General features: G+C 58.8%; 6 protein-coding genes across 6 annotated transcripts; 2 read left to right on the top strand and 4 right to left on the bottom strand.

The window, feature by feature from the left end:
* Positions 1-144: 144 nt before the first annotated feature.
* On the bottom strand, positions 145-4,005 carry BBBOND_0211570 (hypothetical protein, conserved; the record flags this gene model as incomplete). The annotated part of the gene is made up of 1 exon (XM_012912745.1): positions 145-4,005. The coding sequence occupies one exon, from the start codon at positions 4,003-4,005 to the stop codon at positions 145-147; it is 3,861 nt and encodes a 1,286-aa protein (XP_012768199.1).
* Positions 4,006-4,269: 264 nt separating this feature from the next.
* On the top strand, positions 4,270-7,368 carry BBBOND_0211560 (DEAH box RNA helicase, putative; the record flags this gene model as incomplete). The annotated part of the gene is made up of 1 exon (XM_012912744.1): positions 4,270-7,368. The coding sequence occupies one exon, from the start codon at positions 4,270-4,272 to the stop codon at positions 7,366-7,368; it is 3,099 nt and encodes a 1,032-aa protein (XP_012768198.1).
* Positions 7,369-7,632: 264 nt separating this feature from the next.
* On the bottom strand, positions 7,633-11,393 carry BBBOND_0211550 (DNA repair endonuclease, putative; the record flags this gene model as incomplete). The annotated part of the gene is made up of 3 exons (XM_012912743.1): positions 7,633-7,743; positions 7,827-8,240; positions 8,283-11,393. The coding sequence occupies 3 exons, from the start codon at positions 11,391-11,393 to the stop codon at positions 7,633-7,635; spliced, it is 3,636 nt and encodes a 1,211-aa protein (XP_012768197.1).
* A 329-nt stretch (positions 11,394-11,722) lies between these two features.
* BBBOND_0211540 (membrane protein, putative) lies at positions 11,723-15,580 on the top strand (the record flags this gene model as incomplete). The annotated part of the gene is made up of 7 exons (XM_012912742.1): positions 11,723-11,762; positions 11,800-11,884; positions 11,922-12,102; positions 12,355-12,793; positions 12,921-13,422; positions 13,461-13,627; positions 13,671-15,580. The coding sequence occupies 7 exons, from the start codon at positions 11,723-11,725 to the stop codon at positions 15,578-15,580; spliced, it is 3,324 nt and encodes a 1,107-aa protein (XP_012768196.1).
* An 87-nt stretch (positions 15,581-15,667) lies between these two features.
* On the bottom strand, positions 15,668-16,054 carry BBBOND_0211530 (hypothetical protein; the record flags this gene model as incomplete). Its single annotated transcript, XM_012912741.1, has 1 exon — positions 15,668-16,054. One exon carries the CDS (start codon positions 16,052-16,054, stop codon positions 15,668-15,670), a length of 387 nt encoding a protein of 128 aa, XP_012768195.1.
* Positions 16,055-16,244: 190 nt separating this feature from the next.
* BBBOND_0211520 (hypothetical protein, conserved) lies at positions 16,245-17,660 on the bottom strand (the record flags this gene model as incomplete). The annotated part of the gene is made up of 2 exons (XM_012912740.1): positions 16,245-16,794; positions 16,987-17,660. 2 exons carry the CDS (start codon positions 17,658-17,660, stop codon positions 16,245-16,247), a joined length of 1,224 nt encoding a protein of 407 aa, XP_012768194.1.
* Between the last annotated feature and the right edge of the window lie 482 nt (positions 17,661-18,142).

The following is an 18,142-nucleotide window of genomic DNA, read 5'->3' as shown; positions in this document are numbered from 1 at the left end:
AATGTAGTTGCGCTAATTTTGTAGATAGGACATTGACATGAGAGTCTGGTTTGACTGTGATTGGTCAGACGGTAGATGTAAATAAGTCAAATGATGCATGTGACTTATTTACGTTCGCCTATGTAGCTTACGAATCCGTCGTCCTCACTGCCGCATCTTGACCTTCGATTTCACCAAGCTCTTCAACGCCTTGACGTTCTCACGCTTGTGTTTCTCCGATGTCTTTGCCTTGTTCAGCTTTATGTAGGTGTATGGTTGCACGTCGCCCCGTTTGCGCAATTTCTGGCGCATCTTCTTCTGACGCCGGCGTCCCTTTTCCTCCATAATATCCGATTCTATGCGGCAGGATTCGTCGTTTTCGTCGAAATTCAGCACCAGCCGTCCCTCATCGTCCGTCTTGAACATCTTGTCGATGAACTGCTCATCGTCATCGTCGTCATCATCGTCAGACGGTCTCAGGGCTTTGCGTAATTTGCTGTGGCGTTTGTTCCGTTGAGCTGCCATGATGTTGCGGAGCAGTGGGAGGTGCGTCGGCGGGAATATCTTCAGCATCTGGTCGCGTGTGAGTTTGACCATGAGCTTCTGAACTACTCGGCGCACATACACCTTCGCCTTCTGGCAGCAGCTCTGATTTTCGAACATCTTCATCAACATGGGCGCCATCCACTGCACCTGGTCCAGGTTGAGCTTGACGACGCAGACGCGTGCGAACTTCAGCAGCTGGACGTAGAGCTTGATGTTGTCCTCCGTTAGCAAACGGAATATGAACTGGAGAACCTGTGCAAGGTTGTACTTCACAGCCTGCTGGCTGTGCCTGGCCATGAGCCTGGTGAGGCACCTCACAAGTACAATTTGCATGATCTTCGACGCCTTGCATGACAGGGCGGATATGCTGAGTTTCAGTATATCCCCGATTTCCTCCAGTTTCAGGTTGCATATCCCGTCATATATAATGAGGGCACTGCTGCGCGTGTTGTTGTTGGGCGCAATTGCGTTGATCATGGCTTCAAGGATCAGGGGCCTCATCAGGGTGTCAACAAACTTCTTGGTTGCTTGGTCATACACCCCGTGCATCTTCATGGTTTCCAAAAGCTTCACAAAGGCGCCTATACAGCATATACGGTGCTTGCTGTATTCCTCTGTTTCCACATTGGGTTTGGCATCCGGCTTAACGTTGAGCGCCTCCGACAAGGCATGCAGACCATAGACCGAGCACGATTCCTTCACGTACACAGACACTTCCTTGCAAGGCGAGTCGGTTGTTGTAGCAGGTTCTTGCTGCTTATTTGGTAACGACTCTTTGATTTCTGTAGCCAGAGTCTCGCAGCTGCGCTTGAGCGCCAGGTAGAGGTTCTTGGTTGCCATCGTTTTGCAGAGCTTGATCCAGTGAAGGTGCAGCTTCAGCTTGAGTTGGTCGTCCACCGAAGGCAGCAGCGCCCTGGATATTTTTATCAGGGGGTCGAAAGTGCAATTGCTGCGCCTGAGCGCCGCCTCGAAGGACTCCAGATTCTCAACCAACATCTTCGATTCGCAGAACTTGCCGCAGTTGGCTATTGCGCCCAGCAGCGCATCCTCAATTGCATAGATGTTGGCCTGAACGTCGCTGGATTCCGTGTGGATAGTGGTTTCCAAAGCGACGAAACGCTTGACGAAAATACCGATGAGGCGGGGCGCCATTCCCTCGAGATTGGCAGCTGACGCCATGAGCCGGCACGCAACCACAGCACCCTCCGAACTCTTGTCCAGAAGCTCCAGGATATGCTTCAGCAGCTCGAAATTATTCCTTTCGAGCGTCTGCTTGCAGTCCGTGGCGCTAGAAATCATGCCGATGAGGATGTTGTACAGTATGCCGACCAGGGCGTCGTACGAACGCACAACATAGGTCATTGCCATTTCGTTTGCCGCGTTGATGGCGGCGCAATCCCGCGCTTTCGCCTTGAGCGTTTCCACTTTTGTCAGGATCGGCATGAAGTGCTTCATGTAGACCTCAAGCGGCACTCCCTTGAGCTGGCGCTGCAATATGGGTAACATGTAGATGTACGATTCCGTTCTAAACGTTTCCGACGTGATTGGGATGCTGTGTAGCGGCGTTAGGGGTAGCAACCGTACGTAGTCGTCGAAGCCAAACATCCGCGCAAACATCCCGATGCAGTCCTCCAGCTCCTTGGGCAGGTTGCCTGCCGTTTCCTTTGCGATGTCCACAGTTGCCTCGAGTAGCGCTGTGAATATGGCCACAGCTTGCGATTTCATGCTAGAGGTGTCCACGTCGATGGAGGAGTCTTCTTGCACCTCCTTGTAGGTTTCCATGGCAACTGAAAAAATCCGGCCGCCCAACTTCCACCGGGTGGTGGCGGACTTCACCATTGACGCGATCCCGGTTGGCATCTGGTTGACGTTGTGCAGTCCGTCCAGCATTTTGCTGCGCTTGGTGCGCAGGAAATGGAAGCACAACGGCGTGAGTAGTTTGAGGCAGATTCCGAACTCGAATTCGTTGAACAGCCAGCAAATGACAAGTGCGATAGCCTCGTCCAACGCTTGGTTGGAATAGCTGAGGAGGTAGTTGAACGTCCTGGTGAGTCGCGTGAGCAGCTCGCAATCGTCTCTGGACGCCATGAAATCCTCGATGGTCGGGAAGTTATGCTGCAGCTCGGGCAGGTGCTGGGTCTCCCTCACCATGCGTTCAAGTCGCGCGGCTCCATCGGCCTGCTGCGGCTTGTCAGTGTTGAGTAGGGTGAGGACTTGCTTCTGCAGGAACTCGTCCATTTTAGCATTCTTGTCATGGGAAACGCTCCTGGCCGTTCTTATGCACTGCGCGATACAGTACACCAGCTGGATCTGCCTTTCACAGTCGGTGGTGTCAGTCGCACCGTGCGAGTTCCCGCAAAAACGCCTGTCGAAAAGCACCTCTACGAGCGCCTCAGAAAGCGGCTTTATGTTGTTCCTAACAACGTCCCCAGCCTGCATCACGTCCACGTCCATAAGGGTGGTGAGGGCGGTCAGCGTTTCCGTCTGTATGGCGCACGAGATATCCTGCTGCAGCGTTAGCGCTATCTGCAGCACCAGCCTCAGACTGTGCGCCGGTGGCAGTGTGGGGAATGATGCGATAATACGCATGAGTTTGCCCAGCTTCACTGGTTTCGCGCTGGATTGTACCATGTCGACCCGCAGCTGCATTATCTGCCCCACCAACACCCCGTACCAGCAGTCGATCACCTTCGAAATAAATGCTATTTGGCTTCCGTTGTTTGCAGCGTCTTTCATCAGCTCCTTCATTCTACGCATGACCGTTGTCATGGTTATCTTGAGCACCGATAACGTGCCGTTGTTCACCTGGTCACCGTCGTCCGCTATGGCCATGGCGAGGGTGCGCTCGAACACGTGCTTCAGCTGCGCCAGCGTGACGGTCAGACCTTCTCCCAGTTCACTTGGCACATCCGTCGCCAGCAGTCGGCAGAGGTACGCCGTTAGGCACGCGGTGCATGCGTTCAGCAGCGGCCGCAATGCAGAAGCCTTTTCCAGTATCTCGATTATGGTGCTGAGAGCCGACTTCTCCACGTAAAATATTGCGGGGTTGAGCATCTCGATGCCCGTTTTTGCGATTAGGAAGAGGCCTTCGAACGTGATCGTCGAGGTCTCCTCCGTGGTTTCCTTGTGGCGCTCGGCGTTGCTCAACGCGTCGCCGAGCTGGTTTGCGATGCAGTCCAGGGAGCACTTGATGATGGGATAGATCTCCATCATCGCCTGGCGGTCCGTTTCCGATATTCCCTCGTCCCACGTGGGCTCCATGGGCGCGACGGCGACACGAATCAGCGCGAGTGAGTCGAAGGCGCACTGCTGCACCCTCCCGAAGCGGTCGGATTTGACCTGTTCCTCGTACATGGCGAGATCTTCCTCCTGGAAGGAGGGCTGCATTCTGTCGGCGATCGCATCGTAGCCCAGGGCGGTGCTCTTCTGAATCCGCCGGATCAGGGTGGCTACTATGTGCGATATCTCCGAGCTCGCCATGGCGGCTTCTACAGCAGCGATCGGAGTTGATAAAGGGCGCGATATTTTTTCGCGCCGAAATCACGGTGCTTGCGATAAATCTATGACAAACTTATTCTGATGAGCGCCATCCGAGGTACGGCGTTGCTCCCGTTTACACAGAAGCCCGGATGTGGCGGGTATTCCTCATATTAGCCTTCCAGGCACACCAGCACACTACAAAGGTTATTCACGTCAATATACGTGGATACCTGGATTATCGCAGCTGCGCTGGGTGTTGGAGGCATGGATCCGTTTGACGACTTCCAGGTGACGCGGCTGCCGAAGTCGTCGAAGCCGCGGCCGCCATCTCCGAAACGCACGGCAGCCTATCGCAAACCGAAGTACCTCTCCAGCGGCGACGATGTGGCGGAGGCTGGTGAATTCTTCGGGGAGAGAGGTGACCATGTTGATGCGAGGCATGGCGCCGACCGTGCCGCAAATGGCGACAGCGGTCCCGCCAAGAGCACGGGCCGTGACGCGGTGTACGACAGGATTCTAGACCACATGTGGTACGACCGCGACGACGAGAGCTTCCTGATGCAGAACAACTACGACGAGGAGAGCCAGACGTATCTCGCCGACCAGGAGGCCAAGCGGCAGGCGCAGCTGCCTGGCGGCAAGAGCCAGCTAGGGCAAGGCAAACAACAGATGCGCGGTTCGCTCTCGTTTCAGAAGCACATAGACACCTCGCTGTGGGAGTTGTCGCGCATTAGACAGGGTGGAGCTGGGTCCCGTCTGAGCACTTTGGAGATGCAGGGGCTGAACGCCAGCAACATGCACAAGGACGAGGTTAAGAAGATCGTGTTGGTGCGCTCCGTGATACCGCCGTTCATCTACGACAGCCTGCGGAAGGAGACGCGTGATGCGCTCGACGCCAGCGTGGCAGCGGGCGACAACACGTTCAACCACATCTACAACAAGTTCCTGAACCAGAACATCTCCGTCATAAAGGATGTTACTTCCGACATCGCGCAGATGGCAAAGAAGGGCAGCGCCATCCTGCGCCAGCTCAAGGAGGAGTCGGAGCGCAATGCGAGCCGCGTGCGATTCTGGGACCTCGAAGGCTCCAAGTTAGGCGCGTTGCTGCACCTGGACGACACCAAACCCGCCACAGCGAGCATCAGGGATTCCGCTGGTGCCGGTGACCCTAGCAAGGGTGGAACTAACAGCAACAGCAAATACGCGCAGCACTTGGGGGAGGAGGACCTGCCGGAAGACGAGATGGAGCAGAAGCTCAAGGAGTACAAGTCCAAGTTGCAAAACACCCGAGAACAGCTGCCCGTTTTCAAGTGCCGAGAGGAGCTGCTGTCGTACATTGGCGAATTCCAGGTGATGGTCGTTGTGGGAGAGACTGGTTCCGGTAAGACGACGCAGCTGGCGCAGTTCCTGTACGAGGCGGGCTACTCGAAGCGCGGCGTCATCGGCTGCACGCAGCCGCGTAGGGTCGCCGCGGTGTCCGTTTGCCAGCGTGTGGCCTCAGAAATGGGCTCCCGGGTGGGCGACCTCGTCGGGTACTCCATCCGTTTCGAGGATTTGACCAGCAAGAACACCGCGGTCAAGTTCATGACGGACGGTATCTTGCTGCGTGAGACCTTGATGGACCCCGAGCTGGACCGCTACAGCTGCATCATCATGGACGAGGCGCACGAGCGCAGCCTGAACACCGACGTGCTGTTTGGCATTTTGAAGTCCGTGGTCGCCAGGCGCCGTGACCTCCGCGTGATAGTCACCTCGGCCACCATGGACGCCGACAAGTTCTCCAAGTTTTTCGGCAACTGCCCCATCTACAAGATCCCGGGGCGCACGTTCCCCGTCAGGGTCGAGTACATGCGGTCCATGGGCAACGACTACGTGGAGTCCGCGGTCGACAAGTGCGTGTCGCTCCACATCTCAGAGGGCCCTGGCGACGTGCTGATCTTCATGACCGGGCAGGACGACATCAACGCGACGTGCGAGCTGCTGGACATGAAGCTCTACAAGGTGATGATGTCCTCCAACAGCAACGACCTGCAGCCGTTCTGCGTGCTGCCGATATACAGCCAGCTGCCCAGCGAGCTGCAGCAGCGCGTCTTCAAGAAGTACCCGTACCGCAAGGTGATTGTGTCCACCAACATCGCAGAGACATCGCTGACCTTGGACGGCATCAAGTTCGTGATCGACAGCGGCTTCTGCAAGCTGAAGGTGTACAACCCGAAGGTCGGCATGGACAGCCTGCAGATAACTCCAGTGAGCCAGGCCGGCGCCAACCAGCGTGCCGGTAGGGCGGGGAGGACCGCACCCGGCGTCTGCTACCGCCTGTACACCGAGCGCACGTTCCTGAACGACCTGTTCGACAACAACGTGCCGGAAATTCGGCGAACCAACCTCTGCAACGTCGTGTTGCTGCTGAAGTCGCTGAAGGTGAAGAACCTCACGGAGTTCGACTTCATCGACCCGCCTCACATGGAGAACATCCTGAGCGCGATGCTGCAGCTGTGGATCCTGGGCGGCATAGACGAGTTCGGCGAGCTCACCGACGTCGGCCGGAAGCTGGTCCACTACCCGCTGGAGCCGCCTCTGGGCAAGATGATGATCGCCGGCGAGCGCGAGCAGTGCCTGTCTGAGGTGCTTACCGTGGTGTCCGTGATGTCCGCGCCCAACGTGTTCGTGGTTGAGAACGAGTCCGACGCGCAGCGGGAAACGGCTGACGGCGCCACCAGGGAGAAGTTCATGGTGCCGGAAAGTGACCACCTGACCCTGTTGAACGTTTACAAGCAGTGGGTCGCCAACGGTCGCTCTGACACCTGGTGCGCTCAGCACCGGCTGCAGCCGAAATCGCTGCGCCGAGCGTCGGAGGTGCGGCAACAGCTCCTGGACATTGTGCTGAAGCAGGATATCAAGGAAACCACCTGTGGCACCAACTGGGACCAGGTGCGCCGGGCGATATGCGCGGGATACTTCCACAACGCCTCGAAGCTCAAGGGCCTAGGCGAGTACACCAACCTGCGGAGCTTCGCGCCGTGTTTCCTGCACCCGTCGTCGGCGCTCTACGGAATGGGGTACACCCCGGACTACGTGGTGTACCACGAGGTCGTCATCACCAGCAAGGAGTACATGCGCCACGTCACCGCCGTGGACGCCGAGTGGCTCTACGAGCTGGGCCCCTCGTTCTTCTACCTCAAAAACATCAACGCCGGGGAGAACGCGCAGCGCAACAAGGACAAGCTGGAGAACCAGCGCCTGCTGCAGGAAATGCAGTACAAGCGCACGCGCCAGGAGACCCTGGAACGCGCCCAGGTCCCCGGCGCTGACAAGGGCAGTTCCGGTGTCACTTTCGGCAAAAGGAAGAGCAGTATGCGTTGAAAGTCGCGCGTATTGCTGCCGTGGCTGTTGTGCAGACCCTCGGCGAACTACATAATGCAGTGCGCACCTGCGCGGTAACATAATGAAGTGAACAATATATATACATTGCTACCCATGTTCCGAATAGCAGTGCGTACGTAGCGCTGTTTGCTAATGACATTGACTGCTACATGGATGTAGCAGCACAGTTTGTATGCGGCTTCACCGCTGCAGCAGTGTAGCAGTACAGTTCGTATGCGGCTTCACCGCTGCAGCAGCCCAGCTTCACCTGAGTCTTTGGTTGAAGAAGTTGTATATGGCGTGGGCGTTGGCCTCTGGAAGGAACTGGCACAGGTCCGCCTCCTCCATCTCGCTGAGGTGCCTCAGTGACGTCACCTGCAACGGCATATACGCGTGTCAAGGAAGTGCGCGGTTACGTGACGTGTAAAATTAGCCATATGGCGCGTTTTCAAACCCACCCTCGACAGGATCTCGGAGACATTGTAGCTGGTGACGCCGGGTATCTTGCGGAGGATGCGGAGCGCGTCCCTGTTGTTGACGTCTTCCGGTCTCCGGCGTTCGACGATGGCCTGGCCCGATCCATCACCCCCCTTGGTCCCACAACGCGCCTGCGATATCAGCATGCTGTTTGCCGCGGCATCGGGTTCTCCGCGGCCCCTTTTCAGGGCAACGAAGATGGCGGCGGAACTCTCCGGGCTCTGGCTCCAGATGAGCCTGAGCTTGGGGTAGTTGCAGCACAGTATGCACAGCTTGGAGTATATGTAGTTGATTCCCGTGGACTGATCGTTGCAGGGAGAGAGGTGGAACGACTCGGCATCGTCGAACTCCAGCAGGAGGAACGGCAAGTCGTATACGCTGCACAGCTCCTCGGCCTGATTGGCGTTTATGCGGTCATGATACACGAGTTAACCCACCTGTTGCGCAAGCCTCCCCGACCCCAGGGAGGTGACGAGGTCGCTGAGGCTTTTGCGTTCGACGCAAATGTCCCTCGTGAGCAGGTAGTCGCCCATCTCCAACATCATCGGCTGCAGTTGCACCCCTTTGTAGTACAGGTGGAACGGCAGCTTGCTGTTGAACTCGCGCATGTCGATCACCACCTGCGCAGCCGGTCTGGCGTTTTGTATTGGAGGTTGCAGCATATCCGCGAGTAGGGCGGAGGTCTGCGTTGTTGCGATCGCGAGCTTCGTGGCGTCGCTGTTGTCCACTCCCCCAGTGGCCTGGGCTGTTACTGGCACCAGCGCCTGTGCCTTTTCGGGCGTGTTCAGCGGCGACGGTGTGGTCACCGGTGACTGCGATACTGCGAGCTTCTCTGGCACCGCCAGCTGCGGGGGCCCGTTCACGTTGCTGAGCAGCACACTCTCATCGAAGGTCACCTGCAGAGTTTTCAGCTCCTGCTGTATGTCCTTCCAGCAGCCCAGCTCGTGCTTGAGGTCGCGCGCGAACTTGTGCGACTCGATGCAGTCGCGGTACGACAGCACGTGGACCCTGAGGCACACCCGCTGCCCCGCAGCGGCCATGAGCGCACAGTGCTGCTCGATCACGCGAAACACCTTTATGTTGGGGCGGCAAACCACCACGACGGTGGGGTTGAGCCGTTGTAGCACGTACAGGAACTCCTGGTGCGAGCAGTTGAGTGGCACGGGCTCGTCGGCCTCGTCAGCCTGCAGCTTCCGCTCCATTATGCCCTTGAGCTGTTCACTCCTGGTTAGCGATTGCGATACGTTCACGACCCTGGCCTTGCAGTTCAGCATTTTGCTGATGTTGATGGTCAGCATGCAGAGGTTCTCCGCCGCGGGGATGGTGAAGCCGCTGGACGGCTTTGGCCCAGCCCTCATGTCTGAATCGGAGTCAGCGCTTTCCGCGGAGGAACCCATATCAGCAGCATCCACGGTGATCGGGTTGTCGAATTCGACATCCGCTGACGCGAAATCGTCAGTAGCCTCCTCCATTCCTTCATAGGTGTCGGTAGCATCCATCGTGCACTCGCCTTCAGCATAGTCACCGGAGTCTTCGATTCCGCCCTTTTTATTGGCTGGGCTGCCTTCACCTGCGCGGTCCTTGTGCGCTTGGTAGATTTCGTTGTACTTCGACCACACCACAAACCGATGCAGCAGCTTGTCGGTCTCCTTCCGGCTGTTCACCATGCTGCGGTGGAAGTGCGCCTGCGCGTAGCCGGAGAACTTCCGCTCGTCTTGCTCGGCGTATTCGAACCGGTCGGCGCGTCTCGCGGCGTATACCATGAACTTTTGCTCGTTGTACATTTTCAGGGACATTGTCAGGCTCGACGTGAGGTGCGACTGCAGGAAGTTGTTATCGGTGACCACGATAGCCCTCCTGGAGATCACGCCGCCGCATTCGAAGAAACGGCATATTCGCCTCAGGTGCCTCGCCTCGCGCCGACACAGGCCACGCCGCCGCCGGTGGAGGGACAGGTTCACTCGCGGTGGCGTGATCCTGTACCTTGACGGCCCCCTGAACGGCCGGTTGGAGGAGTGCCAGTTCATGGCAGTGCGCAGCAGCTCGCCCAGCTCCTTGCACCCCACGTACTTGTCGCCGAGGATCCGGCGTATGCACTCACCCTTCTGGTCCAGCTCCATGTTGACCTTCAGCCCGGCGCCGGTGTCGTTGCTGGCCTCGTAGACACGCGCGGTGGCGAGTCGGTATATGGTGGCGCCCAGGGGGGTCCACAGCCAATGCGACTCGCTCTCCGCCGCCTTCATGTCCTCCGCGAAATTCAAAAAGCTGAGCGCGTCCATGTTGATCAGCTGGTCCAGCAGCATGCGGAGGTTGGTGACGCTCATCATCGTGCGCTTGAGGTGGTACTCGTTGGGGATGTGCGCCCGCTGGAGCGCGTTCACCAGCAGCGCCTTCACGTTGTTGGTGTACATGATGGTGTTCATGTCCAGCTTCTGCAGTTCCTGCGAGCCCTGACGCTGCATGTCCGCCACCAGGCGCTGCAGCACCTGCACGATCGCCTGGTGGATCTGCTTCGCGCCGTCGCTGAGGGGCATGCTGATCTCGAACGTCTCCGGCTGCACGCTGGGGTCGTTGAGCACCCGGTCGTAGCAGCTGCTGCACCTCGGGAAGATGAAGCAGTCGGCGGTGAAGAGCGACTTCAGGATGAAGCTCAGCTTCCTGCCCTCGCGCACGGACACCACGTTGTCGGTCACGGCCTTGATGAAGGCCACCCGGTTCCTCGTCCTCAGCAGCTTTATCAAAAACGGTATGTTGTAGTCCTGCATCATGCGGTGCGCGTTCACGATGACGATCCCGCTGACGAGCTCAGGCGCCAGCTTCGCAGTCAGCAGGTCCACCAGGAGGATGCGCGGCGGCAGCCCGAAGATGCCGCCCTCGATGTACATCTTCTCCCTCTCTTGGGCGACCACGGAGCCGTCGATGAACCTCGGCTGCGGGATTTTCACGCACGTGTTGTCCGGAGTTTCCGAGCTGCTGTGGCAGAGCCCCCTGACGAGGTGTGCGAAGTGCCTCGCCGTCGACACCGCCTCCTGGTGCCCGAGGCCCAGCACCAGGATGAGCCTGTTGCCGACCTCAACGGCACTCCGCAGCTTCAGGTTGTGGAACACATGCGGCAGTATCGCCCCCTTGGCGTCAGCGGAGTCACAGCCGTCGCCCGAGGCCAGATCGAAGATGCCGTGGTACACCTTCCGGGAGCGCAGCGCCAACTCGGCGTTTTGGAGGCACAGCTGGGGCGCCCGGCGTGGAAGGTCGGACGAGACCTCCACGCGGCACTCGTACGCATCGCTGTCGTAGACGTGGAGCGGGTTGAGGACGTACAGCAGCAGGTAGAAGAGCAGCCTGCTGCAGTCGGTGCCCGGCGAGAGGATGAGCAGGGCGTTGGTGACACCTTTGCGGTGCCCCGCCAACTTCGCGCGTCGCTTACGGCATTTCTCGATACACAAGTCGGCGCGCGTCAGCACGCCCTGGACGATGTGTTGGCATACCAGCTCCTGCCACGTCGGCACGAATCTGCGCAGGATCGCCTTCTCAAACGGCAGCGGCTGCATTCCCGCGACGCGGGCTACCCCGAGTTGTTCCCAGCGCCAATTGCGCCTACTTGCGACCTGTAGACACGTGCATTCGCGTCAGTTGCCACCTACACCCTGAACTTGAGGCGTCGCAACGGGCGGTCGCGCGGCCGCATATCTGCCTCAGTTATCACATTTCTACCTGGCAGCGTTTGCACATTATTTAGTGTTGTAAAAGGCGTGTTCCCTTTAGGGTTGTGCGTGATCGCGATCGCTTATCGCAGCGCTTGATCGCTCGGTGCCATTTGGGTACCTTTCTTGGTACATACCGGTTTAGATACAATTTGTGACGACATTGATGCAACAAAATGGCGTTGAATCCGATACTCGCGCAGGATATACACTCGAGTTGGTCACGCGTACAACTTCTTTCACAGCATTGCAGAGCAGCTCATTCCGCACTGCCAGAACGGCGAATACCTGCTGATGTGTCGTAACAGCACGTCGTTCACCCTTTCGTTGCAGGGGCGGTAAGTGGATGCGCAACCGCGGCGTTATTTTGCGCAGCTCGATGAAGGGCGCGGGCGACACGTTCCTGACGACGCATCGCATCGTCATGGTGAAAAAGCAGGACCAGAAGTTCCACAAGGACTTCTCGAGCATATCGCTCCCGTACTCACACGTTGACGAGCCGCGATTCCGGCAGCCGATCTTCGGCAGCAATTACCTAGAGGGCAGCATACGACCGGTGAGTCCACGAGCGCAGCAGTTGCTCACTGTCTGCATTGGTTTGTATCGAGGGATGTTGTTTGCGTCATGATGGGTTACGTTATGCCTTTCAAGTGCGATTTAGCGACGTTGTCTCCGTAATGAATGTACATGAGTGGTTGCAAATACAGGGGTGACTACTGCCGCCGAGCGGCCGTGTTGCATTGCGTTGTAGTGTGTCGAATTTTGTTGATTTGCACTACATTTCGGTCATGCCGTCATCTTTTTGCAGGACAGCGTGGCTCCGTACCCCTTGGCAAGTGCGGGGAAGTTCTATCTTTACTTCGACGGCGGCTGCGGGAACTTCTTGAACGGCTTCTTCATGTACTACGCCCGCGTGCGCAACAACCCCGCGTACAGGGTGGATGCGCACCCAATGAGGGACATGCCTGAGTCGCGCAGCGCATTCGTTGACCCGAACGACCCAACGCGCGTCTACTATGCCCAGCCGGAACAGGCTCCGGTTGCACCTCCGGCTTCCGCTGTATACGCTACGCAAAGCGGGACTGAGCCTTCAGCTCCACCTATGGCTCCGGCTGCCGCCGCGGCAGCAGCTGCAGCTGCCCGTGCGGGGCAGGCGGATAATCCGACAGAGGCGGGAAACACAGCTGAAGGCGAAACACCGGCAGAAGGCGCAGCACCTGACCCTGCCGAGGAAAATAGAAGGCTCGGTCGGCAACGAGGAGCGAATATGGTATCGCAAATGTGCGCCACGGGCATCCCGTTCATGTTTTAACTGCCTTAATGTTTAGACGTTGTAATGTGTACGCGCTGGTGTGTCGCCGCCTGGTGCTGTAGTACGGCGTGGAAAGACGTCCGCGGCCACTTCGTTTTCCAATGTCAGTATTTTTGGTGAGAAATGTGAAGGTTCATCGCACTCTGGCGGCGATTCTGCCGCTGCTGAGGTGGGTTTTACGTCCTGTGCATATCGCGACGCTTGTCTCCACCTGCCTGCTCTGACTCCTTTCAGCACGATAGCCTTCTACGCCGCGCTCGTGTGCCTGCCGATGCTCCCGTTGCTTGGAGAGGAAGCCAGCGTCAGCGAGCACGCGTACCTACATGGATTCACCCCGGACACGCTGACCTATGCGAGCCGCCTGTTCATGATAGAAACGATGTCTTCGATTACGGAGGCGTGCCAGCAGGGCTCAGCAAGGTCAAACGAGCAGACCAAAGGTCTGCCGCCATTCTCCAGGTGGACTGCCGAGGCTCCGGCCGATGCCCCGGCAGTGTACACCGCCATCGAGGAGCTCGTGCGCGCAACGATTCCCAGGGCGGAGGTGGCCTACAACGACTTCAGGTACGTGACTTTAGTGCCATTGTGTGACTGTGCGCTAGGTATGTCTTCAACAACGGCCTCGGCGTCACCGGCAGCTCCATCCTGCTGCACCTCAAATGTGCGCGCTGCTCGTCGTACGGGGCCTCCCTTGTGGTGGCGACGATAGACACGGGCTCCAAGAGCGATTTCATGCTGGATCAACGCGGGTACATCACCCGGCCCAAAGGTTGGTGAGCAATGGTGAGGCCCCACCGCATATCCGGCTTTAGGCGGGGACGGTGAAGCGCTAGGAAGGTGCGCGTCGTCGACACACGGAGTTGCGGCGGCAATAGCCGCGCTGAAAAACGTCGCCGAATTCGACAACCAGCAGCAGGACCTGATGGTGCTGATAACGGAACGTAACCTGCCGTACGCGGCGGGGACACGGCAGTTCCTGGACGACTACTTCACCCGCCCGGACTTCAAATGGAACAGCGGATGGCTGCACAACGCACTAGCCCTGGACCTGGGGTACGGCCGTTGCGGCAGCTACGAGGTGACTTATGAGGGCCTGGACGGCGCAGTGCCCAACCCGGATGTGGTGATATCGTTCCTCTCGACGGCCAAGACGGCCGAGTTGGATGCCGAGCCCGCCGACGTGTTGGCAAGGATAGGCCGCATGTCGATGAACGCGCTGCCGCATCTGCCGCACGTGGCGATGCTGCCGCGTGGCATCTCCTCTTTCACGCTTACATGCGCGAGGCGCGCGGACCACACTGACGAGAACAACGCGGAGAAGCTGCTGAGAGTGCTCACGCCGACCATCCGGATGCAGAACAACCTGGACACGGTGCTCGAGCGCAAGTCAAACTACTACCAAATGGTCTCGCAGGACGAGTACCTTACGGAGGCCTCGTACCTGCCCATCGTACCGGCGCTGCTGCTCGGGCTGACTGTGGAACTGCTCTACTCCGGCCACACCTGGAACTTCCACGCGTTGATGGCCGGCCTTGCCGTGTTCGCCTTCAATGCGTGTATGGGGCCGCTGCTGTCATATCTCTACCTCGTGAAGATCGGCGGCTTGGATTTCGACACTTTGGACGCCTCCAACCTGAACAAGGTGCGTGGCTCATTGGTCGTGCTGCTGTCGAGTTACGCGGCGCTGCTTTTCCTGAACGTTCTCGCGCTGAGGAGCTTGCCACGTCGCGCGTTCGTGGGCTACGTAGCCGACCGTGCGGTGTTGGTCCGAAACGAGCTGCTGTCGAAATTAGGCTACCACGTACCGCCAAGCAGCCCGTTTGCGCGTGTGTGCAATAAGATTGTCGGCCCTTTGCGCGCTTTCCTCGAAAAGCTGAAGGCGGCCATACACTCCATTCTCCCGCCGTTTATCAGGAAAGCCATGGAAACCGCGAGGAAGAGGGGCCCTTCGAGGCTCTCGCTAATGCTGGAGCGCTGGAGGGCGCGCCGCCAGGGTTCCCGTTCGCCAAGCTCATCGATCGAGATGGTGCCCACGCCGGAGGAGAAGCCCGTCGTTGCGGACGCCGAAGAGACCGTACCCGATGAGACCGTGGTCGAAACTCCGACTGTACAGGAGGTCGCTGACGAGGAAGAATCGCAAAGCCTTTTGGATTCGATGGGCGGCACGGCCATAGCGTGTCCGACCAACAGCGCCCTGCCGACGCCCAACGTGGTAGCCGGCATCGGCACGCTGTTCTTCGCCACCGTCTTTTTGTACAGCCTGATGATTTTCCACTGGCCGCTGGCGGTGCTGCTCTCCCTGTGCCTGGTGCCCGCGCTGCGCAGGGTGCGTGTCTGGAACCACACCCGCAGGAAGTGCTTGGCCGACCTCTTCATCTGCACAAACTACCTGGTCTTCATTTCGATACTCTCGTCGACAAGGAGGGTCCTGAACTCGAAGCAAAGGGAGCTGCTCGACGTCGCCTTCAACACCGGGCCCCTGGGAGTGCTCGCCTTCGTGCTCCGCGCTGTCTACAGGGTGTACCTGCTTGTGCGGAGGATCAACTTCGCCAGGCTGGTGGCCATCCTGCGCGGCCCGTTCGTCTCGCAGAAGGTATTATCGCTCGCACAGCAGCACGTGCTGCTCGGCTCCGGCGCGCTGCCGCTGATCTGGTTCTGCGCGGTGCCCGTCGTCTTCCACATTGGCCTGATTTTCATACTCACCCGCTGCAACAGGCAGTAGACACTCGATTTTAATTTTAGTGTACTTTACCGGCACGATGGCGCGCAAAAAGGCCGAAGGTCCGGACCCGCGGACGCAGAAGCAGGCCTACAAGGCGCAGAAGAAGCGTGAGCGGCGCGCCCTCAAAATAGTCGACGCTCCGGAGCGCGCACCGCGCAAGAAGCGCGTGCGCAACCGCGACCCCTCGGAGAAGCAGGTCCCGGACACCATAGAGTCGATGCGCCGCTTCGACGAGACCATGGTGCGCCCGGACGACGCGGAGGTCGCTGCGGAGGAGCGTATCGACGAGTTTGCGGCCCACTTCCGCGGGGACACGGAGCCGAAGCTATACCTAACAACCTCCAGGTGAGCGCTGATCGGCTTTCGTGGTCCATTTAGGGCTTGTGCTTCCACGGCGCATTCACGTGTCTGCAGGCGCCCGAGCGAGAAGATGCGCAGGTTCATCAAGGAACTGCTGCTGATACTGCCGAACATCTATTACTTCCCAGTGGGTCAAAAAGCGCACGGCGTCATCGACGTGCAGCGTGACGAGTACAAGCTCGAGCAGATGGTGAAGGAGGCCTCTGGCGCCGGGTTCACGGCGATGCTGCTGGTGACCCAGGGGCTCCACAAGCTCCCCAATGGACTATACATATGCTCGTTGCCAGGTATGGCGCATCTCAAGTCACAGCGTCTGACCACTAGCAGGCGGGCCGACCACGTTCTTCCGGCTCACCAGCCTGGTGCTCGCCAGCGACATGAAGGGCTCCGGCAACTTCACGGAAAGCAAGTCGGAGATCATCCTCAACAACTTCAACACCCGGCTGGGACGCAGAATCGGCCGGCAAATCGCATCGCTATTCCCGCTGGTGGGTCGCCGGCCACCACCGCTAACGGCGCGCAGGACCCGGAGTTCGAGGCAAGGCGGGTCATCACCTGGCACAACCAGCGTGACATGATCTTCTTCCGACACCACAGGTAGCAGGCGCGGTGGTGCGGCTAATGCGCGCAGATACGTTTTCCGCAACGAGAAGAAGTGCTCGCTCATGGAGATCGGGCCGCGGTTCACGCTGAAGATGCACTCCGTCCAGGTAGGCGCACGTTCGCACCAGCACAAGGCACACAGGAGGGCACTATGGACCTGGAGAAGGGGCTGTTCGAGTTCGTGTGGCGGCCTGACCTGCAGGTCGATCGCAAGACGTTCTTCGTCTGAGAGCGTAGCGCCCATGCTACACCTATGGCTTCGGAGGCGCATCGGCATAGACCACGCCGCGCAGGCGTGGAAACAACGCCCTGCAATTGGCGCAGAAACGTTGCGCGAACAGCAATACCAAAACAAACAGTGCATAGTAAATTGTGCGCAAAGTTACAGTAGTGTCACTGGCAGTCTGTTTACGCCCTGTTCGGGGCGCATGTAGGCCGCCTACGCAAACGCCGCTCGTGCGATGTACTTGGCCTTGACCTTCTCGCTGTCGACCGACGAGGTGGGGAGCGGCGCGTTGAACGTGCGGTACTCCTCATCCACCACGGAGAACACGTTGAACTTCACCTTGACGTAGCGAGCGGGCTCGTCGTCGTCCTGGGGCTGCAGGGTGGCCGGCTTCTTCTTGACCTTCTTCACCTTGCTGCCGGAGGGCTGCTCCGACTTCGCAGCCGCCAGACGCGCGGCCTCAGCCAGGTCGATGTCGTCCTTGCCCACGTACGACACCGACTTGTACTTGGGAATCCACACCTTGCCGCCCTTCTCCGGCTGAGGCTCCTCCTTGACGGGCGGCTCGACGATGCTCTGCCACACGTGCTGGGTGGGCTTCGCGTCGTTCCGCGGGCCGCGCTCCTCGGACCCGTCGCCGGTCACCGTGCGCACCGACATCAGGAGGCTGCCCGAGAAGGTCGCCTGCTTCTGGATCGCCTTGGTCTCCTCATCGTCGGACACCTTCCACTCGTCGTCGTGGTCGGACTGCTGCTCGGGCTGCGGCTCGTCAAGGCCGTCCTTCGCCTTCTGCTTTTCCTTCGCCGCCTCCTCGGTCTGCAGCAGCAGCGTCGCCGCCTTGACCGTGCTCTTCTTGCGGCGATCGAGGAACGACGCCAAAGATTTGCTCATTTTCGGCTGCTAAAATTGAGAGTGGCCGCGGCAGCCCGCGGCGCCTTACAGCCGACGGTGGCGGGGCTTTCGTCGCCGCGGGCCGGAGACCGTCTGTTATGCAGTTGATGATGAGCGAATTTAGCACTCCACGAATACAATTTTGTCAACCTATCGATGAGTATGTGGCGGTGTGTATTCGCTCACATCTCGGTAGCGCTGCTGTCTATCGCCGGTGGAGGCGCTGCTGAAGTACGTTTCGATCGTGCTTCATTGCGCGTTGCAGCGTTTTAGGCGCGGTTTCAGTAAAGTTACAGAGTGTCTGGCTACACCTGGCGCTATGAAGATCGTGGCGTGATGGCTGGCTGGTCCGTGACCTGCCGGCCTGGCATGACGGTGACCGGTGGACAAAGGGCAGATGAACACGATGTCCCCGCCACCATGCTGCAACCGAGTAGATGCAAATACGGTGTGACGCGCGTAAAACGAGTAAAACCAATATA

Source organism: Babesia bigemina (genome assembly GCF_000981445.1).
Source record: "Babesia bigemina genome assembly Bbig001, chromosome : II".
In the NCBI taxonomy this organism is placed as follows: Eukaryota; Apicomplexa; class Aconoidasida; order Piroplasmida; family Babesiidae; genus Babesia; species Babesia bigemina.
Note: the sequence above shows the minus strand (reverse complement) of the source record. Positions and strands in the feature narration are given on the sequence as shown.